The sequence below is a fragment of the Somniosus microcephalus genome, chromosome 6, assembly GCF_052327205.1.
Source record: "Somniosus microcephalus isolate GS21.2 chromosome 6, FLI_Smic_1.0, whole genome shotgun sequence".
NCBI classification, from domain to species: domain Eukaryota; kingdom Metazoa; phylum Chordata; class Chondrichthyes; order Squaliformes; family Somniosidae; genus Somniosus; species Somniosus microcephalus.
The window spans coordinates 48,042,375-48,055,770 of NC_140992.1; the positions used below are offsets into that span (position 1 = coordinate 48,042,375).

General features: G+C 42.6%; 1 protein-coding gene across 2 annotated transcripts in view; it reads right to left on the minus strand.

Annotated features, from left to right (window-relative positions):
- The window catches only part of mcf2l2 (MCF.2 cell line derived transforming sequence-like 2), a 469,404-nt gene that overhangs the window by 185,608 nt on the left and 270,400 nt on the right, over positions 1–13,396 (minus strand). For both annotated transcript variants that reach the window (XM_085990152.1, XM_085990151.1), the window contains exons 14-15: positions 7,566–7,669; positions 6,568–6,650 (exon numbers count right to left, since the gene is read on the minus strand). In XM_085990152.1, coding sequence (XP_085846278.1) covers positions 6,568–6,650; positions 7,566–7,669 — 187 coding nt within the window. The remainder of the gene's footprint in view (positions 1–6,567; positions 6,651–7,565; positions 7,670–13,396) is intronic.

Genomic DNA, 13,396 nt, shown 5'->3' on the forward strand with positions numbered 1-13,396 from the left:
GAAATTAAAAACCAGAGCGTGTCGGGAAGGGGCAGAAGGTATAGAGTAAAAGGTAAAGTAATAAGGGCAAAAGCAGGAACTCGGTGTCACAAAACATATTTGAAAGTTCTCTATCTGAATGCAGGTAGCATTCATAACAAAATAGACGAGTTAATGGCACAAATAACTACATATGGGTATGATCTTGTGGCCATTACAGAAACATGGCTGCAGGGTGACAATGCCTGGGAATTAAACATACCAGGTTATTTAACGATCAGGAAGGACAGGCAGGAAGGAAGGGGAGGTGGGGTGGCTATGTTAATGAAGGAATCACTAATACAAAGAAATGATTTTGGGTCAAAAGATCAGGATAATGAAACAGTTTGGGTGGAGATAAGGAATAATAAGGGGGAAAAAAACACGTGGGCGTAGTCTATAGGCCTCCGAACAGTTGCAACTCTGTTGGACGGAGTATCAATCAGGAAATAGTTGAGGCTTGTAATAAGGGAACATCTATAATTATGGGGGATTTTAACTATCATATTAATTGGACAAATCAAATTGGGCAGGGCTGCCTTGAGGATGAGTTCATTGAGTGTATCAGGGATGGGTTTCTTGAGCAACCGACCAGGGGGCAAGCAACCTTAGATCTGGTCCTGTGTAACGAGACAGGATTAATTAAAAATGTCCTAGTAAAGGATCCCCTTGGAATGAGTGACCATAACATGGTTGAATTCCATATTCAGTTAGAGGGTGAGAAGGTTGGATCTCAAACAAGCGTGCTAAGCTTGAATAAAGGAGACTATGAAGGTATGAGAGCGGAATTGAGTAGAGCGGACTGGGAAAATAGATTAAAGGGTAAGACGATACATGATCAGTGGTGTACATTTAAGGAGTTATTTTACAACTTCCAAAAAGTATATATTCCACTGAGAAGAAAAGGGTGTAAAAGAAAAGACAGCCATCCGTGGCTAAGTAAAGAAATTAAGGATAGTATTCGACTAAAAACAAGGGCATATAAGGTAGCCAAATCTAGTGGGAGGATAGAGGATTGGGAAAACTTTAAAAGACAGCAAAAAATAACAAAAAGATTGATTAAGAAAGGGAAGATAGATTATGAAAGTAAATTAGCAAAAAATATAAAAACAGATAGTAAGAGTTTTTATAGTTATATAAAAAGAAAAAGGGTGGCTAAAGTAAATGTTGGTCCCTTAGAGGATGAGACCGGGAAATTAATGGTGGGAAATATGGAGATGGCAAAAACACTGAATATTTTGTATCAGTCTTTACAGTAGAGGACACTAAGAATATCCTAACACTGGACAAATAGTGGGGGGGAGGAGCTAAACACGATCAAAATCACTAAGGAAGTGGTACTTGGTAAAATAATGGGACTCTAGGCGGATAAATCACCTGGACCTGATGGCTTACATCCTAGGGTCTTGAGGGAAGTGGCGGTCAGGATTGTGGATGCATTGGTAATAATTTTCCAAAACTCCCTGGACTCAGCAAAGGTCCCGGCAGACTGGAAAACTGCTAATGTACCGCCCTTATTTAAAAAGGGCAGTAGAGAGAAGGCTGGAAACTATAGACCGGTTAGCCTAACATCTGTGGTATGTAAAATATTGGAGTCCATTATTAAGGAGACAGTAACAGGACATTTGGATCATAATTTAATAGGACAAAGTCAGCATGGTTTTATGAAGGGGAAGTCATGTTTGACAAATTTGCTGGAGTTCTTTGAGGAAGTAGCATATAGGGTGGATAAAGGGGAACCAGTGGACGTAGTGTATTTAGACTTTCCAAAAGGCATTTGACAAGGTGCCACACAGAAGATTATTGCTTAAGATAAAAAATCACGGGATTGGGGGTAATGTTCTGGCATGGATAGAGGATTGGCTATCTAACAGAAGGCAGAGAGTTGGGATAAATGGTTCATTCTCAGACTGGCAATCAGTAACTAGTGGTGTTCCACAGGGGTCAGTGCTGGGTCCCCCAACTCTTTACAATCTATATTAACGATTTGGAGGAGGGGACCGAGTGTAACATATCAAAGTTTGCAGATGATACTAAGATGGGAGGGAAAGTAGTGAGTGAGGAGGACATAGACCGGCTAAGTAAGTGGGCAGAGATTTGGCAGATGGAATACAATACTGGAAAGTGTGAGGTTATGCACTTTGGCAGGCAAAATCGTAGAGTAAGTTATTATCTTAATGGCAAGAAACTGGAAAGTACTGAAGTACAAAGGGATCTGGGGGTCCTGGTGCACGAAACTCAAAAGGTTAGTATGCAGGTGCAGCAAGTGATTAAGAAGACCAATGGAATGTTGGCTTTCATTGCTAGGGGGATAGAATATAAAAATAGGGAGGTATTGCTTCAGTTGTACAAGGTATTGGTGAGACCGCACCTGGAATACTGCATACAGTTTTGGTGTCCATACTTAAGAAAGGACATACTTGCTCTCGAGTCAGTACAAAGAAGGTTCACTGGGTTAATCCCAGGGATGAGGGGATGGACATATGAGGAGAGGTTGAGTAGATTGGGACTCTACCCATTGGAGTTCAGAAGAATGAGAGGCGATCTTATTGAAACATATAAGATTGTGAAGGGGTTGGATCGGGTGGATGCGGGGAAGATGTTCCCGATGATGGGTGAAACTAGAACTAGGGGGCATAGTCTTAGAATAAGGGGCTGCTCTTTCAAAACTGAGATGAGGAGGAACTACTTCACTCAGAGGGTGGTAGGTCCATGGAATATGCTGCCCCAAAAAGCTGTAGAAGCTACATCATTACATAAATTTAAAACAGAAATAGACAGTTTCCTAGAAGTAAAGGGAATTAAGGGTTACGGGGCGCGGGCAGGAATTTGGACATGAGTCTAGGTTCGGATCGGTCATGGCCCCGTGGGTAGCGGAGCGGGCCTAGGGGCCGTGTGGCCTGATCCTGCTCCTATTTCGTGTGTCTAATTCTGTTAGATTCAGGAGATGGTTCTGTGATAGTGGATTGGCGGTTAGGATCAGATCAGCCATGATCTTATTAAATGGCAGAGCAGGCTCGAGGGGCCGATTGGCCTACTCCTGCTCCTATTTCTTATGTTCTTTGCAATCTCATAGCTGCAGCTCCTTTTGTATATCACTGTGGGCAGAAGCCTGGTCTGCCTACTCTGTCAAGTGGCGAGATTATTCCCTCAGAATTAAAAGTATTGCAATTAACAATTTGGAGTCTGAAATGAGTTGTTGGTTGTCCCAGCATGCTATAGTGCTGTGGCTTGAGTGGTAGGGTCTCTTTGTGCTTTTGATGCTACATACCAAGTTCTTGATCTCATCTAGAACACTAGCAGTTCAGTGCTTCTCCACAGGAGAAAAATTGGAATAAAAAATATCAGGGCACTTTCACTGCTGTCATACACGTTTACAATGCAAAACTGCCTAATATTGCATAGTTCAAAATACTCTGGGCATAAAATTTATAATTGTAGTGCTGGGTGTTTCTTCACAGTTTAGTGGACATTGTGAATATTTTTTAACATTTTTAAATTACTATTACAAAAACTCTTTAGAGGGGAAACATGCTGCCTGATCGAAATGATGGAAAGATGACTTGTGGTCTGAGAGATAGGTGGGCACAGTATTTAAGGGGTTTCGAGGAGTGGGACCGAGACAGCTGAAGGCTCTACCGTCATTTGGAAAGCTGGCGAAGAGAACCAAGTTAGATGAAGGACATGGACAGGGTTATAGGCTGGAGGAATTGTTGCGATAAGGTGAGGACTTTGAATCCAATGCATTGGCAAACAAGGAACCAGTGGTAGTGGAAAGATTGAGGTGGTCGTCATTGTCATGTGTGGAAACTGATCCTGTGCTGCTGGATAATGTCTGCGAGGGGCAATGTAAACAAGGAAAAAGGTAGCATTTTGGGGTACTCGGTGACTGTAGCAGAAGTAGTCCAGTGCCAGCCATGATGGGACAGGTACAAATGGAACCAGGTGAGGGCGGACCACCATAGGTGGACCACATAGGAAGAGGGTGGTGTGGTCGGCTATGTTCTGCAACATCAACTTGCATTTTACAGAGTGCCTTTAACGTAGTAAAATGTACCTAGGTGCTTCACAGGAGCATTATTTGACACCGAGCCACCTGTTGGGACAGATGACCAAAAGCTTGAGGTAGGCTTTAAGGAGCGGCTTAAAGGTGGAATGAGAGGTGGAGAGGTTTAGGGAGGGAATTCCAGAGCTTTGGGCCTAGGCAGCTGAAGTTACGGCCACCAATGGTGGATCGATTTCAAAATCGGGGCTGTGCAAGAGGCCAGAATTGAAGAAGCGCAGCGATCTCTGAGGGATGTAAGGCTTGGAAAGGTTAGAGATAGGGAGGGGTGAACCACAGAGGGATTTGAAAGCAAGGATGAGAACTTTAAAATCGAGGTATTGCTTAACTAGGAGCCAATGTAGCTCCGTGTGCACAAGGGTGATGGGTGAACTGGACTTGGTACGAGTTAGAATACGGGCACCAGAGTTTTAGATGAGATCAAGTTTATGGAGGTTAGAAGATGGGAGTCTGACCAGGAAAGCAGACTGTAAAATACCCTATTATACACGCATCACTGTTGTGGTCACTAGGATGAGAAGTCAGACTTATGATTGACGAGCAGATCTCTACTTTGGGCAGGGCAGAAACTGGACTAAAGGGATTCAAACACTTGTTAAGCAAGGAGTTGAGTGACTGAATTCAAGGATCTTGGAGAGGGAAAAGGTTAGATGTGGGACAGTAGTTCAAAAGGACTGAACTTAAATAGGCAATTTTCTTTTTACAGTGAAACCTCTAAATTAGGGACATCTAAGGAACTTGCATCAGGTGTCCATAATTTCAAAATGGTCATCGTATGTACAGTGAACAGGATGAGTCAAATATCCTGGGATTGGCTGAATCTTCTACAGTGTTCCCTTTTTTTGCCCTCACCTGGAATCGTGCCCAATTCTGGGGCCCTGCCAGCGGGATGTGATTTCAGTTCATTTTCTGTTTGTTGGGTTTCTCAGTTCATTGCCATTCTGGGGTCCTTTTCCATTGAGGGAGGGATGTCCTGATCCTGAAATTTGCTATGTTGGCAGCCTGCGTGGTTCCTGTAGGGCCAGAGTGCCTGGGAGATCCCAGCTAAATTGGGGAGTTGGAATTAATGCTTTGCAGACCCCTTCCCTCAGAGTGCTGCAGCTTCTAATGTTTGAAGTGCTGGACGGTGGTAGGAGGCTGTTAGCAGCTCATCAGTATCTGACATACTGGTGGAGTCGGGTTGCCAACTCTGATTGGAGGCATTAATGGAGATTTGTTCACATGATGTTCTGACCACATGACATCTGATCACGTGACTTCTACAAATGTTGTTGGATTTACCTTGTAAAGGTTGGGTCCCCTGTAGCTGATCATCTCTATTTGTGGTTTTGTGCCAGCAGCTGTTATGTGAGAAGAACCAGGAGGCCACCTGTGAGCAGATGAAGAGGAGAAACCATTCTCTTCCACCGCCCCCCCCGCCCCAGCTCCCATTTCCCAGTCTCCCTCTCTCAGCCACCATTCCCCAGTCTCCCTCTCTCCCGAGCCCCTCGTCCCCAGTGTCCCGCTCTTCATGAGCCACTATTCCCAATCTCCCTCTCCCTCAGTCCTGTCTCCATCTGTCCCCCAAGCCCTTATTCCCCAGTCTTCCTCTATCCCTGAGCCACTATTCCCCAGTCACCTTTGCCCAGTTTCCCTCTTTCTCCCCCCCGCACCCGCCAGCCACCATTCCCCAGTCTCTCTCTCCCCAGTCTCCCTCTCCTCCAACTCTCCAGTCCCTTGCAATTTCAGGGCCCTTCCCCACAATTTTAGGGCACCCAACTCCCACCAATCAGCAGTTCCCAGTTTTTGTGGAATGGGAAGTTCTTTACCCAGCATCCATAACGACAGAGAAACCACTCTTCCTGGGATAGAGCCATGCAAGCATTCAATCCCAGAGCTAGAGCGGTTTCTCTACCGCTGTGGATACTGGGTAAAAAGAGGTTTTCTACACCCTATGTCGCCTTGTGCTTACCTGCGTGTCCCGTGTTTTAAGTTGCAAACTGACTTGGTGCTGTGAAGGCTGTTCATAATTTGTGAGTCTGTGGTTTCAAGGTGCAGCTTGTATCTATTACAAGCTTGTAAGTTATTTGGAACTGTCAGTAAGGGAAGTGTATGCACAGGTTTTACTGTATATTGATCTATCTATACAGCCCTTTTTCTCTTCCGTTTAAACCATTAATAACATAAGATCACCATTTAATATATCAGGATCATTATAACAGATTATTCTGCGGCATAAACCCACTAAGAAAAGTGATAACCTATGTTATCATCCTTTTAATATAGCAAGTTCAAAGCTGAGAAGGTAGTTCTTTCCCTAAATCAGATGCATGACTTGTTAAAACCTTTTTTTAAATGTTTGTGAAAGGTAGAGCTCTCCATTAAATGTTTGATTGTCTACCTGCAGTATTGGTAGACGGAGTCTTTTGGAAAATGTATAATTGTGTGCAGTGCATATTAACATCGGGACTTCCTGCACAGACCTAAAGAACAGTAACATATCTTACCTCCTCCTTGTAGACAGGTTCTCTTCGGCCGTTACTTGAAAATGACTGGATCCCCCTTGACTGGCTTCATGCATCACTTCAATCTATAAAAGGGAGGGGATGGGAGTGAGAAGCCATGTAACTGCACAGGGCATTCTTCAGAGGTCACGAATGCAGCAAATAATTTCACTCTGGCTGAATGCAATAAATACATAAATATTACTATCATACAGAATAGCTAGTACTGAATTGAAAACTTCATTTAATATTGTGTGTGTCAGGCCAGACAGTGTTTTTATACAATTCAAAATGCTTTTCTTTAATTCTAGTCATGATATAACATCAGAACCACTACCTTTTTGTTTTGCAGACTATAATTTTTCACTTGGTGTTCTGAATGTTGGTTATTACTTGTATACGATGAGTTACTTATTTACTGATCTATTCCCAGCCACATTCCTAACCGAATTCTAGGTTGAAAGACCATGCCACCCAAACAAGTGTGAATTCCCTTAAAAACAAAGTGAAAGGAATGAACAGCTACATATATTTGGCCATACTCTTCATCAAAAATGTTAGAAAAGTGAGACACCATTGTGTTTTTTCGAGAGGTTTTAATGGTTTATGCTTGCTAAGCAGTATGGGTGAGTTGTCTCCATTTACTTCCTTTACTCTGTGCCCCTGCAGCTCGACGATGACTAGGTACAGAGCTAAAAGAAGCAAAACAGCAGCAAATTTAAGTCAAAGGGAACTGTGTTGAGCAATAAGGCATACCGTTATATTTTACTGAATCATTGGTAGTAGCTATAATCCGGATCAGATTGCAATTTCCCCTCTACAGTAGCTAACTGCTCAAAGTGGATCCTTAATATAAATTATGTTCAAATAAGTTTGTTTTGCTTGAAACTGTTTATTTTATCCCGTCCTCTTGTGCATGTTTGAATGTATGTAGGTGCATGTAAATATTGTGATAACATTGAGACTTAAATCAATACAAATACTGACTGGTAGTTACTTACCTTTAAGTTTCCTTTTGGTTTCCTTATATTTCTTTTCTTTGCTAATTCTGTCTCTGTAGGTGTCTTTGAATTGCTAATGTTATCTAAACTCCTTCTACTGGGAGCTGTGGGATAATAAACAAAAGCTAATTGTTAAAAGGGGAATGATGTGCCCTATTACAAAAATGTAAGGATAGAGACAGAAGCACTTGACTGTACTTTTATATAAAAAATTAAAAAGACCCCTGGACTGGTCAGTTATCAAATGTTTTAATCTGTTACGTTGGCACATAATAGGTGTAAATAATGAACTTGTAGACCAAAATTTTTTAATGCATATTACTGCACATTGTCTTATTTTACAGCATCCAGAACCCAGCTCTCCACTAAACTTTTCAGTCTGCAATGATCTAGTAAATTGTTTCAGAGAAAGGTATCTATAAACTCAGTCAGCAGATTTGTCATGAGCCTTCAACTATTTCAATGTTAAAGGTAACATTATACATAGTTACATAATAACAGTTTCAGGCAAGAGATGACCGTTGGGCACCTAGCCTACCTTTCCACAGTATTCCCTTGGTGCATCTCTAATAACCCTGAATCCCATTTGTTGAAGAGGATCTGTCTTAGTTTCTTCTTGAAGCCCATTAAGGTTTCTTGTTCCAACGTCTGTGCCAATGCTCGCCACCCTTTTAGTTTAATTTAAAGAGAAATCCTCTTCATCTCCTAGTTTCTTTTTGTTCTCTTTAATTTGCTAATGAGTTCATTTGTTTGAGTTCACCCATCAACCCTGTGCTCGTTGACCTACATTGGCTCCCGGTTAAGCAACGCCTCGATTTTAAAATTCTCATCCTTGTTTTCAAATCCCTCCATGGCCTCGCCCCTCTCTATCTCTCTAACCTCCTCCAGCCCTACAACCCTCTGAGATATCTGCGCTCCTCCAATTCTGGCCTCTTGAGCATTCCCGATTTTAATCGCTCCACCATTGGCGGCCGTGCCTTCAGCTGCCAAGGCCCGACTCGCTGGAATTCCCTTCCTAAACCTCTCTGCCCCTCTTTCCTCCTTTAAGACACTCCTTAAAACCTACCTCTTTGACCAAGCTTTTAGTCATCTGCCCTAATATCTTCTGTGGCTCGGTATCAAATTTTGTTTGAGAACGCTCCTGCGAAGTGTCTTGGGATGTTGTACTACGTTGAAGGTGCTATATAAATGCAAGTTGTTGCTGTTAAGTTCTTCTGCTTAGATTCTGTATACAATTCAATTCATGGGACACTGGCACTAGTACTGGGGAAAGAGGGAGCTGTTCCGTTGGGACGGACTCAACTTAAACTGGGCTAGGACCAGTATCCTGGCTAATTGAATAACTGGGGTTATAGGGCTTTAAACTAAAGGGGGGAGGGAGGGTTCAGGCAAGGGTAAATCTAGAAGTCTGAAGAGGAAAATCAAGAGTAGCGATTTGGGTAAAATCGAGCAGATTGTATCAGGAAGGGACAGAGAATTTAACGATGGTAATAGGACATTAGTGACTAAGGCCACATCAGGGAAAAATAGTAAGTTAAAATTAAAGGTACTATAAATGAATGCACAAAGCATTCATAACAAGATAGATGTATTAATGGCGCAAATAGAGATAAATGGGTTTGATCTAGTAGCCATGTGGTTGTAAGGTGAACAAAGTTGGGAACTAAATATTCCACGGTACTTTTAGAAAAGATAGCAAAATGGAAAAGGAGGTGGCGTAGCCCTGATAATAAAGGATGAGATAAAGGCCGTAGTGAGAAACGATTTTAGCCCAGAAAATCAGGATGTAGAATCGGTGTAGGTGGAGCTACAAAATAACAAAGGGCAGAAAACACTGGTGAGAGTAGTTTATAGGCCCCCTAACAGTAATCATAATGTTGGACAAAGTATAAATCAGAACATTAGAGGAGCATGTAACCAGCAGTTATGATGAATCTTTATAAAACACTGGTTTGGCCACAACTGGAGTATTGTCCAATTCTGGGTACTGCACTTTAAGAAGGATGTGAAGGCTTTAGAGAGGGTGCAGAAAAGATTTACAAGAATGAAGGACAGGGATGAAGGACTTCAGTTATGGGTATAGACTGGAGAGGCTGGGGTTGTTTTCCTTTGGAGCAGAGAAGATTGAGAGGAGATTGGATAGAGGTGCTCAAAATCATGAGGGGTCTGGACAGAGTAGACAGAGAAACTGTTCCCATTGGCGGAAGGGTCGAGAACCAAAGGACACAGATTTAAGGTGATTGGCAGAAGATACAAAGGCGACATGAGGAAAAATGTTTTTATGAGCTTGACTGGCCGAATGGCCGCCTTCTGTGCTGTAACCATTCTATGATTCTGAGTGGTTGTGATCTGGAATGCACTGCCTGAAAGGGTGGTGGAGGCAGATACAATCATGGCTTTCAAAAGGGAATTAGATAAGTACATGAAGGGAAAAAAAATTGCAGGGCTACGGAGAAAAGGCAGGGGATTGGCACTAGCTGAAGTGCTCTTGCAGAGAGCCGGCATAGGCTCGATGGGCCAAATGGCCCCATACTATGCTGTAACTATTCTAATTCCCTAGATTCTAGAACATCCCTGTGTATTGGAAGGTAGCAAATGTAACCCCGCTGTTCAAGAAAGGAGGAAGAGAGAAAATAGGGAACTATAGGCCAGTTAGCTTGACGTCAGTAATAGCGCAAATGCTAGAATCTATTATTAAGGATCATCTGATGACGGGTCATCGACCTGAAATGTTAACTCTGTTTCTCTCTCCACAGATGCTGCCTGACCTGAGTATTTCCAGCATTTTCTGTTTTTATTTCTATTAAGGACATGATAACAGGGCACTTGGAAAATCACTATGATTAGGCAGAGTCAACGTGGTTTTATGAAAGTGAATCTAGAGTATTTTAAGGGTGTAACTAGCAGGGTGGATGAGGGGGGACCAGTGGATGTAGTATATTTGGATTTTCAGAAGGCATTAGATAAGGTACCACACAATAGGTTGTTACAGAAGATTAGGGCTCATTGGCTTGGGGGTAGTACATTAGCATGGACTGAGGATTGGTTAACGGGCAGAAAACAGAATTGGAATAAATGGGTCATTTTCAGGATGGCAGGGTGTAACTAGTGGGGTACAGCAAGGATCAGTGCTTGGTCCTCAGCTACTTACAATCTGTATCAATGACTTAGATGAGCGGACCAAGTATAATCTATCCAAGTTTGCTGACGATACAAAGCTAGGTGGGAAAGTAAGCTATGAGGAGGACGTAAAGAGGCTGCAAAGGGATATAGACAGGTTCAGTGATTAGATAAGAAGGTGGGAGATGGAGTATAATGTGGGGAAGTGTGAAATTATCCACTTTGGTAGGAAGAATGGAAAAGCAGAACTTTTTTTTTTTTTTTTAAATAAAGGTGAGAGTCTAGTAAATGTTGGGATTCATAGGGATTTGTGTGTCCTTGTACATGAATCACAGAAAGTTAACATGCAGAGGGAGTAGGACTCTCTGAAGTGCTCTTGCAGAGAGCCAGCATGGGCTCGTCTGGCTGAATGGCCTTCTTCTGTGCTGTAACCATTCTATGATTCTAGGTACAGCAAGCAAGGGGAGGCAAAATGGTATGATAGCCTTTATTGCAAGGGGGTTGCAGTATAAGGCTAAGAAGTCTTGCTGCAATTATATAGGGCTTTGGTGAGACCACACCTGGAGTACTGTGTACAGTTTTACCTAAGGAAGGATATACTTGCCTTCGAGGGGGTGCAACGGAGGTTCACTAGATTGATTCCTGGGATGAGAGGGTTGTCCTATAAGGAGAGATTGAGTAGAATGGGCCTATATTCTCTGGAGTTTAGAAGAATGAGAAGTGATCTCATTGAAACATACAAGATTCTTAGAGGTCTTGATAGGGTCGATGCTGAGAGGCTGTTTCCCCTGACTGGGTCGATGCTGAGAGGCTGTTTCCCCTGACTGGGTCGATGCTGAGAGGCTGTTTCCCCTGACTGGGTCGATGCTGAGAGGCTGTTTCCCCTGACTGGGTCGATGCTGAGAGGCTGTTTCCCCTGACTGGAGAGTCTAGAACTAGGGGGCATAGTCTCAGGATAAAGGTTTGGCCATTTAGGACTGAGATGAGGAGAAATTTCTTCACTCAGAAGATTGTGAATCTTTGGAATTCTCTATCCCAGAGCACTGTGGATGCTCAGTTGTTGACTGTGTTCAAGACTGAGATTGATAGATTTCTGGGCACTAAGGGGATCAAGGGATATGGGGATAGGGCGGGAAAGTGGAGTTGATGTAAAATTTCAACCATGATCTTATTGAATGGTGGAGCAAGCTCAATGGGCTGTATGGCCTACTCCTCCTATTTCTTATGTTATGTTCTTACAACAGAAAAGTTTACTTGGATCCAATTTGTCGAAACCATTCTTAACTTTGAACACTTCTATCATTATTCCCCCCTCAGTTTCTCTTTGAGAGAAGAGACCCAGCGCAGTCCATCTTTCTTCATACATCATTCTCCTAAGTTCTGGGATCAACTGTGTAGTCCTTCTTTGTACCTCCTCCAATAACTAAATATCCCTTTTGAAATTGGGAGATCAAAACTGCATGAAGCACTCCAGATGTGGGCTCACAAGAGCCAAATATAGTTTTAAAAAGACCTCTCTGGATCTATATGTTGTACTCCTTGGTATGCAACCCAACATTCTGTTTGCTTTTTTCACAGCCCGAGAACATTGTGTTGATGGTTTTATTGACCTGCCCACTAAAAAACAAGATCATTCTCTTGTTCTGATACCTCAAGTGCATTCCCATTTAGCACGTAATCCACATCAATCTTCCCTTTGCCAAATCTCTCAACATTGCATTTTCATGTAATCCACTGATTGAGCTTGCCATCATTTTGCCACTGCTCCTAATTTTTAGAAACAGTGGTCCTAAATGGAATCTTGTGGCACTACCCTGGTAATTGGCTTCCAACCAGTTACCTGCATATGCATTGTCTACCAAAGTAATCAATTTTATTACATTCCCATCTATCCCATGGGCTTGAACCTTATGTAGTACAGTGTGACATCCATTCTCTCCCCATCTACTAGATCTGTCAACTCCTCAAAGAATTTAGTGAAGCATGACCTCCCACTCCTAAAACCATGCTGACTGTCTCTGATTAGCTCATGACCCTCAACGTGCTCCCTTATATTATCCCTCATAATACTGTCGAACACGTTCCCAACAGTGGAAGGCTTACAAGTCTATCATTTGATGGTTCCATCCCTTGGCCCTTTTTTTTTTGAAGATGGGTCCATTGAACTTGAAAAATATTCGCAAGTGGACTTGCAATCATTTAAGCCAATTTCTCATGGGATGAAAGTTCAATAACCTTCGCAATATGTCCCCTTTTTAAAAATTAAAAAAAAAAACATTTTTCAGTCTGCATTCACTTTTTAGACTATTCCCCCCGGCCTCCCATTTACTGCAGCACCACTTCCCCATTGCCATTTTTAGTGGGCCACCTCCACTTTGCACCCTTTGTTTACTCCTGACCTACTTGAACAATGCTCTACTGTTCTGGTTTATGTTTCCAGCTAGATCTTCTTTGTGAACCTTCTTTGCAGCCCTTATCAGTTACTCAGCCTATTTATATGGATCTCCATATCCTACATGGAGAATGTGCAGCACAAAAACAGGTCATCGGCCCAACTGGTCCATGCTGTGATAATGCTCCACATGCGCTTCCTCCCACCCCTCTTCATCTAACCCTATCAGCATAACCCCACCCTACTCCTTCCCAGAACATTTAAAAATTGTGTATGCTTTCTCTTTCAATCTACTGCCTTTCGCAAGTTTATTAGTAAA